Source organism: Phyllostomus discolor, chromosome 10 (assembly GCF_004126475.2).
Source record: "Phyllostomus discolor isolate MPI-MPIP mPhyDis1 chromosome 10, mPhyDis1.pri.v3, whole genome shotgun sequence".
NCBI lineage: Eukaryota > Metazoa > Chordata > Mammalia > Chiroptera > Phyllostomidae > Phyllostomus > Phyllostomus discolor.
In genome coordinates this window covers 87404187-87415777 of record NC_040912.2, presented here as the reverse complement: position 1 = coordinate 87415777, position 11591 = coordinate 87404187, and the positions used below count along the sequence as shown (strand labels likewise).

The 11591-nt window shown below is 44.5% G+C and overlaps 1 protein-coding gene across 4 annotated transcripts in view; it reads left to right on the top strand.

Annotated features, from left to right (window-relative positions):
• The first annotated feature begins 3808 nt into the window (after positions 1-3808).
• Positions 3809-11591, top strand: part of TPK1 (thiamin pyrophosphokinase 1) — a 257388-nt gene continuing 249605 nt past the window's right edge. For 3 of the 4 annotated variants that reach the window (XM_036011002.1, XM_028525244.2, XM_036011001.1), the window contains exons 1-2: positions 3810-3939; positions 4294-4352. In XM_036011002.1, coding sequence (XP_035866895.1) covers positions 4310-4352 — 43 coding nt within the window. In that variant the 5' untranslated portion in view covers positions 3810-3939; positions 4294-4309. Of the gene's footprint in view, positions 3940-4293; positions 4353-11591 lie in introns of all 4 variants that reach the window. The other variant, XM_036011004.1, reaches the window with a different exon arrangement.

Sequence of the window (11591 nt, the reverse complement as noted above, 5' to 3'; positions counted from 1 at the left end):
GGGACGACCGTGACCCCGAGGCCTGGACGAGCATCAGCGACTCTTGTGGGAACCGCTGGATTCTCTCCCTGCACGCCCGGCTCCCGAACCTGGGCAGTGAAGCTGGGGGCGGAGCAATGGAACCACCCGAGGACCCAGGCCGGAGAAAGAGCGAGACTGCTGCAGAGCAGAGCTCGGAAACCAGGTCGCCAGAAATCCCTTCGCCCCCGTCTGGCCGCGGTTCCCCGTGTAGCCTGGCCCGGACGCCTGAGACGCCAGGGTGGCTTTAGAGCCGGGAGCCTGCCGGTCCTCTCGGGCCCTGGACTCCCGACCGAACCCCTTTCCTTCTCAGCCACAACCTGCTTCGCCAGTGTGGCTTTCCTGGCGGCAGGGAGGTGGACTTGCGGGCCAGTTTCTCGGTTTCAGAAGTGCCAAAACAAACAAACAAACAAACAAACAGCAACCCAATACCCCAACAAAAAAATCCCCTGCATTACATGCCCCGATGTCTTTGAGAAGCTCTGGGTTTGGATGTAGACCAATTCCTTACTTCTGATCTTCAGGAGATGCTTAAAGATCATGTACAAGGGGGTAGGAGATACAATGCAGAATTTTGAAACTTATTTCACTGCACAAATCTTTATGATAGAATTTTTTTTTGCAACAATATGCCCTATATTTTATCTCCACCAGTTCAGTGAAATGGGGCCGAGTGGAGAATAGCTGGTGAAGGAGATGGGCGAGCCACGCTTGCCTCCTGGAGAAAACCACGTGATCTACGGGCAGGGGTTCCTTCCTACCCTGAGCAGGTCTGGGGGTCATAGAACCCATCGGAGATTTGGTCGACGCTATGGACTCTCTCCTGCGGATGTCGTACCATGTCTGTATGTGCATTGCCTTCCCTAGAAGCCCCTCACCCCACCCCAGATGTGCCAGGGATTAACACTAAGGATGCGTGATGCTTGAGCTTGCTTTTAATGTACATTTTTACAAACAAATTTAATATGCTTATTGCAAAAATATTAAGGTAACACAATGCAAAAGTGTATGAGACAAAACGTAGTGTTTCCCTTAGCCCACTGCCTCCTGCACATCCCCTGTCTTTTTCTCAGAAGTCAGTTTTAACAATTCTCCCTAGAGATATCTAAACATGTTAGAATATATATCAGTGGAGTATTCTACCACTTGCATTTATAAAATTTACTACATCCTGGACATTTTTCACATGAGGACATACTGAGTAGCTTAATCTTTTAAATAATTCCGGATGTCATCTATAAATTGCCATTTCCCCCACCATTTAGCAATCCACTTTAATATTTATTGAACCCCAGCCATGAGTGAGGTATCCTGTTTGGCTGGAGAAATGGCAACGGACAAAACGAGTGTCTTCCTGCTCTTAGGAGGCTCGGGCTCCAGTGGGGGACACAACTCTGAAACAAGTGAACAACTAAGTTAACGCTACAGCCTGGGAGTGTTTCCATGCAGGAAAACAAACAAACAATCCTAGGCGAGACAAAGAGTAACCATAGGCGGGAAGTCAGTTTTGTGCTGAGGTCTGACAGATGAGCTAGCTGTGAGAACTGGAGAAGTTAGCATCCCAGGCTTTTGCAATCAATTCATCACTAATAATCAATAAGTACTCATTGGTTGCTGGCTCTTTGCCAGCACCTGTGCTACAGAGTGAGGCTTCAAAGGTAAACAATTAAAATTGGGTCTTTGTTTTCTTGGAACCTACATTTTAGGGCAATTAAGTAAAACGTAAAGACCTTCACACCATTCCTGAAACACAATTATTGCTTGATAAATTTAAGTTTGTATTATTACTTAAAAATTGTTCGCAAGCTGGCAAGTGAATTTATCTCCTTGTTCAAGCCTGCTTCTCTGCATGCTGTCGATGGTGTGTTTCTCACCTGTTTGTTTGCCACTTGAATGCATGCTGTAATTTGATTTGCTTGTGTATATCCTCAGTCATCGTTTTACTAGTTTGTTTGCCTTTTACTGATGGATTTGCAGTTCTTCACATGACATAGACCTAGCAAACACCTGTCTGGCACATGTGCAAATATTCTCCCTCCGCCTCCAGTTGGCTGCCTTTTAGTTGCACTAATAGCATTTTTGAACACGTGGACTCTCCTGGAATTTGTTGTCGTCAAGGACTTCAGTTTTCTTAATGACTCGGGGAGAAACTTGCTCTACGTACACATAAAACACTTTGCAGCGATGTGTGCCGCAGACATGAACAGTAATGCCAGCCAGGGTTATCTGGGGCACCATAATGATGGAGAGGGACATTTGCTGCAAACCTGTTTGCGGTAGGCACCGGGCCAGGCTGATCTTTGCTGAGCCCTTCCAAAGTTGGCAACAGTGTTCCCATTTTACACCTGAGGATACTGAAGTGGAGTTCCAGTGTCCCACAAGTAGTAGGTGACACGGTTGAAATGGCCCACTGCCACTGTGAGCACTAGCTCATAATATTTCACTTAGGAAATATAAGTTTATAGTCCCCAGTAGTTTGGTCTCAAGTTGAGTCTGAGATATGTATGTACTTGACTTAACAGTGAAAAACGCTTGGAAGTTCTATTTGATGTGGCTGCTAAAAAAGGTAATGAGTACTGTGGCGACAGTGTACTCTTTACAGCTGGGTCGCTCCTTGGATATTGTCACCAGTGGCAAGACTAAACACAGCCAGCAATTAAAGCAGAGAAAACAGTTTATTTAGTAACTGCTGACAGTAGGGGAAAGAGCTGACCCCCATGTCCGTTTGTGCAGAGGTAATTTGGACGTTTTAAAGGGAGAATAAGGGAAGGGATAGATGGCGGGAGATTCTAGTCAAGAGAAGTTAAAAATTACAAACACTTGGTCAGTGCAAATGCGATGAGCCGGCTCTTTGCCAGCTGGCACCTGTGACAGCGATTCTATTCTCTCACAGAGACTAGTAGACAGGGGCCCTGTCCTTCCTGATGGTCACATTCCAAAGGAGTGCACTCTGGTCCTTGAGTGCCACCCCTTCTGAGTCGTTAGAGATCCGTGTTCACAATCTTGAACCCTTTGGGAGGTCAGGGGTCTGCCAACAGGTGTTGACTAAAGAGTAATGTCTCCTGGCAGCCCCAGCTTTCTCAGCCAGGCATTTTAATGAGCGTGTGTGCGTGTGTGTGTGTTCATCCTGGGGACACTTAATGCTCCTGGCAGCCACGCTCATCAGGCCCTTTAGTGCAGGGATTTGCAAACGTCGTCGTTAGGTGCTGAGAGCTGTGCAGGTCTGACCAGTTCTAGGGAAAAGGACTTGTAAGCAACATTACCTGATGAGGATGGGGACGACAGTACCAGAATCTAAACACCCTGTCTTGTAAGAAGAACCTGGTGCAAATTGCGTTCGGCCGGGAAGTTGAAGCCTAGGAGCATAACTGTGATCAAATACATTGAAGATGATTCTGAGGACCAGGGGCTCCCTCCAACAGGCGGGGGTCCCGTGGGTGGCGCTAGGGCGACAGCAGGTACAAGGAAGGGATTTCTGCCCAAAGAGAACTTTTCTGGAGATTAGGCTTGCTCAGTCTCGTAAAAAAAAAAAAAAAAGGTTGCCTGGCAACAGAATAGCCTCTTCGCCTGGGCCGTGTTGAAGGGAGTGCAACTGCCAGTAGGTGGCTTCAAGTTTCTTCCAAGTTAAACAAACAAACAAACAACAAAACAAAACAAAAATCAAGACAGACTGAGAAGACTACGGTAGAGAAAGGAAGCGACGGGCCAGGGGGCGCAGATAGCGCCACGCACGCGCAGTTCGGGCAGGGCGCGCACCTCGCCGGCTCGGCAGTTCCCGGAAAGGGCGGGGCCTCCTCGCCCTCCCCCTATTTAAGCCCGCGAGCCCCGGCCGCGCGCCTCCTCAGGCGCCCCAGCCGATTGCCGAGCGGTCGATCCCCTCGCTCCCGCTGCGCGCCCGCTGGTGGCTCCACCTGCCATTGTGTAAGTGCGATGGCAGCTCCGCGCCTCTCGCGTTCCCGGCGCGCGGGCTCGGGAAAGGGGAGGGGGCAGGCGCCCCTCGCCGGGCTAGTTCCGGGTTGGTGACGGAGGCGCCGGGAGGGACTGGACGGGGCGATCGCGTAGAGGGGCACGCTTTGCCCGCGCGTTGTGCCCCAACCGTCCCGGAGACGCGAGCGCATCCGGCTTGCGGCGTCCCTGCCCGTCTCCGCGCGTCCTCCTCGGCGAAACCCCGTCAGCCCACCCGGGGCGCGGGATTAAAGCGGCCAAATGTTCTGACGATTTCACGTACTGCTTAGCTAGAGATTCTAACGTGGCATTTTTATTTTTTTAATGCAGAGGCCAATAATCCGATATGGAGCATGCCTTTACCCCGTTGGAACCCCTGCTTCCCACTGGTACTGTATGTTTTTCCACGTTTCCCAGTGTCATTGATGGGCTCTTGCCCAGAGTCCAGAAGGGGATAAAAAAAACCCCAAAAACTGGACTCTAGCTAGACCCGGCATAGTTTCCAGTCTGCCTCTGATTTATTTCTGCACCCTCAGGCTTATTGTTTAACCTGCCGCGCCCCAGTTTCCTGGCCCTTGCCCTGCAGAGACCTAGTGAGGGCTGAAAGACTTGATACGTTGTATGCATTCCACCCGGAGAAGAGTTAAGAGCTACTTTGTAATGTTAGCTGTGAGGCCTCTTAACAACTGGGAACTAATCTCTAACCAGCAGAACTTTAGACATCAAAGGTGTAAAGATCAGTCAATTATTGCCTGTCCATTCTGCGAAGTGCCTGAGATAATCCAATAAAAGATTACTAAATGGCTATATAAAATGTTTTAAAGATGTAACGGGCACTTAGGGTTTTTGTTACTTTAAACTTTCAAATGATCGTAATTCACGTGGAAATAGGTGGAAGGAATGCGTTATGAGGCTACTTATCAGTTTATTCTCAGTGTAGTAATTGACTTGTGTTATAATTTTGCACATGAAATTTCTTTTTATCTACCAGTTACTTTCTTGTGTTGTACAGAACTCTAGGATATCAGTTTCATAATTCAAATAGAGGGCATCATTTTGTAATATTTAAATTTGTTTTGGGTAATGTACAGGGTCTGGCACAAATGACGCCCCTTTTTAATCACAAAATCTTTTATTACAAAATCATAAGCATGTAATTCTGTGACAATATCACACTCTAGCACACCATTTTAGGTGAAATGTTCACATTAAAACTATAACTTATTACACCCAGATTATTACCCTGCCAGCCACACTCAAGCAGCTGTTACTTCTGCTGGACCCCATACATAAATTCATGTTTTGTTTTGTGTTTTAAAGCAGTGATTTTTCAACCTCTTTCATCTCATGGCACACATAAACTAATTACTAAAATTCTGAGGCACACCGGAAAATGGTTTTTTTGCTGATCTGACAAAAAAGATATAATTTTTATTCATTCATGCCAGATGGCTATTGTCGTGTTGGCTGTTGTCATTTTTTTCCTTTAACAGTCGAAGGGTAAAGAGGTCAGTGCCTGAGACTAGTCAGGTTTTGCAGGTTTTACAAATTCTTGCAGCACACGGATTGAAAATCACTGCTTTTTAAGGTTTTGAATTTGGTTTGAACTGGTCAGCTCTTCCACATCCTGGGAGAATCGAGAGCAAAGCGCTCAAAGGTTAAGAGAAACAACAGTAGAGGACCCCAAGTCCTCACTCCCCAGGGACTCCCTGTGCTAACTTGTCCACATATCCCTTTACATCTTATTTACAGGTGAAGGAAGCAGCAAAGTAGAATCTGAACCTAGATAGGTTTGATGTGGTGGAGTTTTTATACATTAAACAGCTTTCAAAAGTTAAGCTTTGGCAAACATAAACATTTTGCAAATTAAATGTCTTAGTTCTCAGTTACCCTGTGTTGGCCTGGCCAACAGACATTTCCAAGGAGAGTCAGCATCGAACCCAGGTATGCTGGAGTCTCACCGTTGTTACTCAAACCCAGGTGCTGTGCTGACCAGAGTGTCTGGTGTTTCTAGGTCGAAAGAAGTGCACAGCAGAGACATGCGGGCTGCATAGTAAAGCTGGGATCTAGGAAGGAGAACCTCTGGGTTTAAATCTTCGCTTTGCCACGTACAGTTGTCCCTCCTATCCCGGAGAGATTGGCTCCAGAAACAGCCCTCCCCCCGCCGCGCCCCCAGCCCTGCAGATACTGAAATCAAGCCCCCTGCATAAAATGGTGTATAGTGTTTGCATGTAACCTATGCACATCTTCCCCTGTTCTTTAAATCAGCTCTAGATTACTTATAATACTTAGTGCAGTGTAAATAGTTGTTACACTGTATTTTTTAGGGAAATAATGACAAGGAAAAAAAAGACTGCCGGGTCAATTCTGACACAACAATGTGACTTTTTGTTTCCTGGATTCCTGCGACCTGGATACAGATACTGGAATCAGGTATATTTCAGTTTCTTCCTGTGCAACACAGGAATGCTTGGCAGGGTTATTGTGAGCGCAGTATTAATGAGTTGTGATGCAAGTAAATCAGTGCCATAGTGATAAGCTGTTATATTCAGCTGCGAGACTAAGGGGACAACAGAAAGGCGGTTGGGTCTGGGTCAGTGCTGAGGGTGGAGAAGGACTGGAGCCACAGCCTGCAGGAGAGACACAGGCAGCCGTGCTCCTGTTTTCCTGGAAGGCTTGCTGGAGGAGGCCTTGACTCCTCGGGCAGGTGTTTGCCAGCTGCAAACTGGAGTGGGGCATAGAGGCACCTGTAGCAACGGTGACGTCCTGCAGGAAGCTCAGATCCACCGAGACAGACCAGCACTTCTGGGGGGTGGGGGGGGGGGTGTCTGTGTGACTTAGTGGTCATCCTTCTTTTCTCTGAATTCTAAGAGCAAATATATACATACATATATACAAATACACACACGTGTGTGTGTGCGTATGTGTGTGCGTGTGTGTGTGTGTGTGTGTGTATCTGTCTCATCTCAAGCCCTGGCCCTGAAGCCAGGGCCCCAGGAATTTTATGGTTGACTCTAGATACTGCAGAGATGGTTAAAAACAGGGCAGCCTATGGGGAGGGACCTGTGCAATGGTTGGTCCTTTATGTTGACAGTAATTCAGTAAATGTTTGAGGCTGACTGTACAGAGGAATCCCCTTCATAAACAGACATTTAATACTTACCTAGCAGAGAAGTAGTTCTTCTGTTAATAACTCCTGTGAACTTCTTTTGTGGGTGTGATTTACCTGTAATGTTTTCTCAGATTTAGTATCCTAGGCAACCCAACAATTAAAATTAAGTTTGTTCTCTTCAGATTAACAAATTGCTGGGTAGACCAAATGCTCTTTGGGGTGATCACCAGCTCAGGGAGAGAGAGTAAAAAAAATTTGTTTTGTTTTTATAAGTAGATACTTATTTTTAAAAAAGAAAAACAATTAACCTAGAATGTAAAAGTTTCCTGTACTTCCTCTTGTAGAAATAACCATTATTAAAAGTTGGCATGTATGTCAAATATTCACTTTGATACGTGTACCCAGTGTAGTATTACTCTTGTTTTAAACAAAATGGATTCATATTATGAATCGTTTCATAAATGAACATTGGAAGGGAGGGGCGATGAGTGAAAATATATAAATATTTTTTACTAACAACACGGTATATGCTCTTTGTGAAATTTTTTTCCAACAAAATAGAAATGTCCCTGAACTGAAGAGTCTGTCTGAGCTACCAGAGATTGCCATGCCACTGTAAAACTCTGTGCTTGTCTGAGTTGTGTGTGTTTATAAATTGGACAGGACCTGTGTGCATGCACCCTTTGCTGCAACTGCTTTCACTGCCTGCTTCCATGTGGTCCGTGCGTGTAGTGTCCCAGGTTTTGTTCTGTTGTTCGGGCAGCATAGACCAAATGAACTTGTCTTTCATAGTAGATTCTTAGGTCATGTGTAGTTTTGATTGTTGTGAGCAACAGTGCATATCTCTGATCATTATTTCTGCATATTTATGTGAATCCATCAGGATGAGTTGTCTAGAAATGGAACTTGGGTTAAGGGTAGGTTTGCCTTTCTGTTACAGAGAGGAACTAACGACTAGTGTACGCCCTTCGGTGCCAGGTGCTGTGGGGTGTGCAAACGGGAAAGATGTGATCGCTTTCATCCATCTCAGCTAGAATGGTACGTCTCGTTGGGGAGTTGAGAACAAAGCGAGATGGTGTGTAGTTAGACGTTGAGCTTTGTATTATAGAACCCACACGGGGACCGCAGGGATGGGGAAAGGAGCTGAGGACAGGCTGGAGGAGGCAAAGGGACAGTGGGACAGACAGACACCAACTGGGCCTCCGGAACAGCCCTGGATTTAAATGCTGAGTGGCCTAGGGGAAGTGGAAAAGCATTGCAGGTGATGGGCTGTGCTTGAGTGAGAACTCAGTGCTGCCTGTGACTTTGAATGAGAACACCCAGTGGCATGGCCAGTGAAGACAGTGAAGGCCTGACAGGGCTGGAAGGTACAGCTGGAGACTTCAGAAGCCTGTGGTTGAGCGATGAAGGTAGAACAGGTGGTGGAGAGCAGAAAGTTTTTGCGTTTCTTTGTTGAGTCCCCTGGGAACATTCACACAAAGCAGCCTTTTGTGTACCCTAAAACCCAATTAAATCGTGTCACCCCGATCCCGGTTCCGCTTTGCTAGTCATTTATTATCAGTTACATCCTTACTGTGGCCTTACATGGCCTCCAGATCCGATTCCTAACGACTCTTCCAGAACGCGTTCATCACACACCTCTCTGCCCAGCCAGACTGGGCCACTCACCTTGGTTCCGGCTTCCACACTCTGGCCTCGGCTCGTGCTGAGTTTGTCCCCTGGAATGTTCTCTTCCAGTCCTCAGAACTCCTCCTCTTGGATTTCAGCCATTCTGGTGAGCACATAGGGGTAACTCTGTGATTCGGGTTTGCATTTCCCTTTATGAGGAATGCTGATCTTGTCCCGTGCTGACTGGCGTTTCGAATATCTTGTGTATTGTTTTATGCCGCCAGCCATTTTCTACTGGGTTGTCTCCCTACCACTGCCCCCCGTTTAAATCAATTTGTCGGAGTTTCTTTTAAATCGAGATGCAATTGACATATATTGTATCAGTTTTAGGTGTAGAACATTACAGTTTGATTTATGTGTATCTTAAAAGATGATTACCAAATAAGAGTTTCTTTATTTATTCTGGATATAGTTCTTTAAATCTTGATTTTTCTCTAGGGAGAATGCCTTGTTCCTGGGAGATTGTTGTGAAGATTAAAGACTGTGTAAAGCATTGAACACTGACACACAGTAAGGAAGCAAACATTTTAGTTATTTTTTATTCATTGCTTTTTTTATTTATCTAAAGGTTTTTTTTTTTAAGAGAATACTGTGTTGGTTTGTTGCGTTTGGTTATTTTTATTTAAAAAAATTTTTTAAAGATTTTATTTATTTTTAGAGAGGGAAGGGAGGGAAAAAGAGAGAGAGAGACATCAATGTGTGGTTGCTGGGGGCCATGGCCTATAACCCAGGCGTGTACCCTGACTGGGAATCGAACCTCTGACACTTTGGTTCACAGCCTGCACTCAATCCACTGAGCTATTCCAGCCCGGGATTTTTTTTTTTTTTTAATTAAGGAAGAAGAATATTTCAGTGGTAAGGGAATGCTATTGCTATTCTAAACTCTGTAAATACAGGTGCCTTTTCAAAATATTCTTATAATTCTGGACTTTTTTTTTTTGCTTTGTTCTTCAGTGTATGATCATTTCAGTTTTTATCATAAAGCTTTATGTTCAGAACTCCATGTATTTGAAAGTAAAGTTGATTTATTTTGCACACTTTATAGGTAAAGTAAAAGTGAAGAGGCAAACCATCCTCAGAATTATTACTTCATAATCTTGAGACACAAAGCAAACAGTCATGAGGTTTTAATTTCTGGTTTAATAAAAATATGGATGTTAGTTAATTTTTTTATAACATAGTACATATACAGGGTGAGGCAAACGTAGGTTTACAGTTTGTATGGAAAATAATATATCTGATACCATCCATATTTAAACTTTTCCATTGCTTCAAAAACAACTTTTGCAGTTGCTTATTCCAAACTGGGACTGCCTGTGCAGTCCACTGAGTCTTTTAAAATCTAGCACAGCTGTCCCTCACATGTTAAATCCCCTTTATCATTGAACATTGACGTTTTAAATAAAGGCTTTCCATCACTCTTAAATGGATCTGATAGAATAAAAATACCACAATTAGATATGAAACATCATTCACTTGAAACATACATTAATACAAACTCAGTTGAAAGTTCCATTTTCTTTTCCCCACATAACTTGATCATTGTAAATAAATTGTATGCTAGAAAGCCCTTTATCTATCACTCTATATTTCTTTGCAAAAAGATTGTGTATGTTTCCATTTTAAAAAGATTCCTGCGACCCTATTGCTCTTGGGAGTTATTTCTTCTGAACTGAATCACCATTGTTGGGGCTTACTGTAATTTTATTTGTTTTATTTTATTTGTTAGATTTATTCTGAATTTAATTATCATTTGAAGTATCACAGTTCAAGTCAACATAATTAAACTGCCAATCTTTATAGTAACCAACTCTCGCACGGCGCTGTGCTGGCCACAGTTACGGTGCTTGTACAGGGCGATGCCCGTAGAAAAGCTTTGGAACTGGAAGTTTGCTTTTTAGCCTCTTTTCCCGTAGTTACCGTGGCCCTAGCTTTGTCCGTTTCTCAGTGCCTCAGTTTCTTTATGGAAAGGAACCTACCCAGACATAAAGTCCTTGGGCAAAGATAGTATGAAGAGCAAGTTTAAGTCAAGTCCCATGCAAATGAATAATACTTTCCACTAGATGAACTTTATTATATTCAATATTAAATTTTGAAATCCTTCCATTGATGTTTCTGATTTATAAAGGAGATAGCTACGTACTTCAGTAAGTATGTTCAGCCCACTTAAGCGAGGGAGTGTTTAAACAAGTCTCGCAGAACTATTCTTTGTTTCCTGAGTTCTGTGTTTTTCTTCCACGCTTGTTGAACTTTTGATTTATTTTATTTTTTAAAGATTTTATTTATTTATTTTTAGAGAGGGAAGGGAGGGAGAAAGAGAGAGAGAGAGAAACATCAATGTGCGGTTGCTGGGGGTCATGGCCTGCAACTCAGGCGTGTGCCCTGACTGGGAATCGAACCTGCGACACTTTGGTTCACAGCCCACGCTCAATCCACTGAGCTATGCCAGCCAGGGCTGAACTTTTGATTTATAGATGCATGGAATTATTAATAGTGAACGCAGACTTTTGATGCCTCATGGTTAAATGATAGTGAATATGGGAAATCCTGTTCACTGTATATTCATGCTGTCTCTTACATTTCTGGCATTTAATTTCCATTGAAAATGCCTGAGTCAGTTCGCCAAAGGCATGATAAGCATTAGCATTCCCCAGGTTACCAGTGGGTGATGTGGGAACCCCTGGGTGGCCTGCAGCGAGAGTTCCAACTTCTCGTACTGGTGAGGGTGTGCTGGCTGCCTCCCTGAGTACTCCTCTGTGTTTTGCAGCAACAGACAGACCAGACCTCTCAGGAACCCTGGGCCATGTCCTTCACATGAACTAAAGCGAGCCCTAAACTATTAATTCCC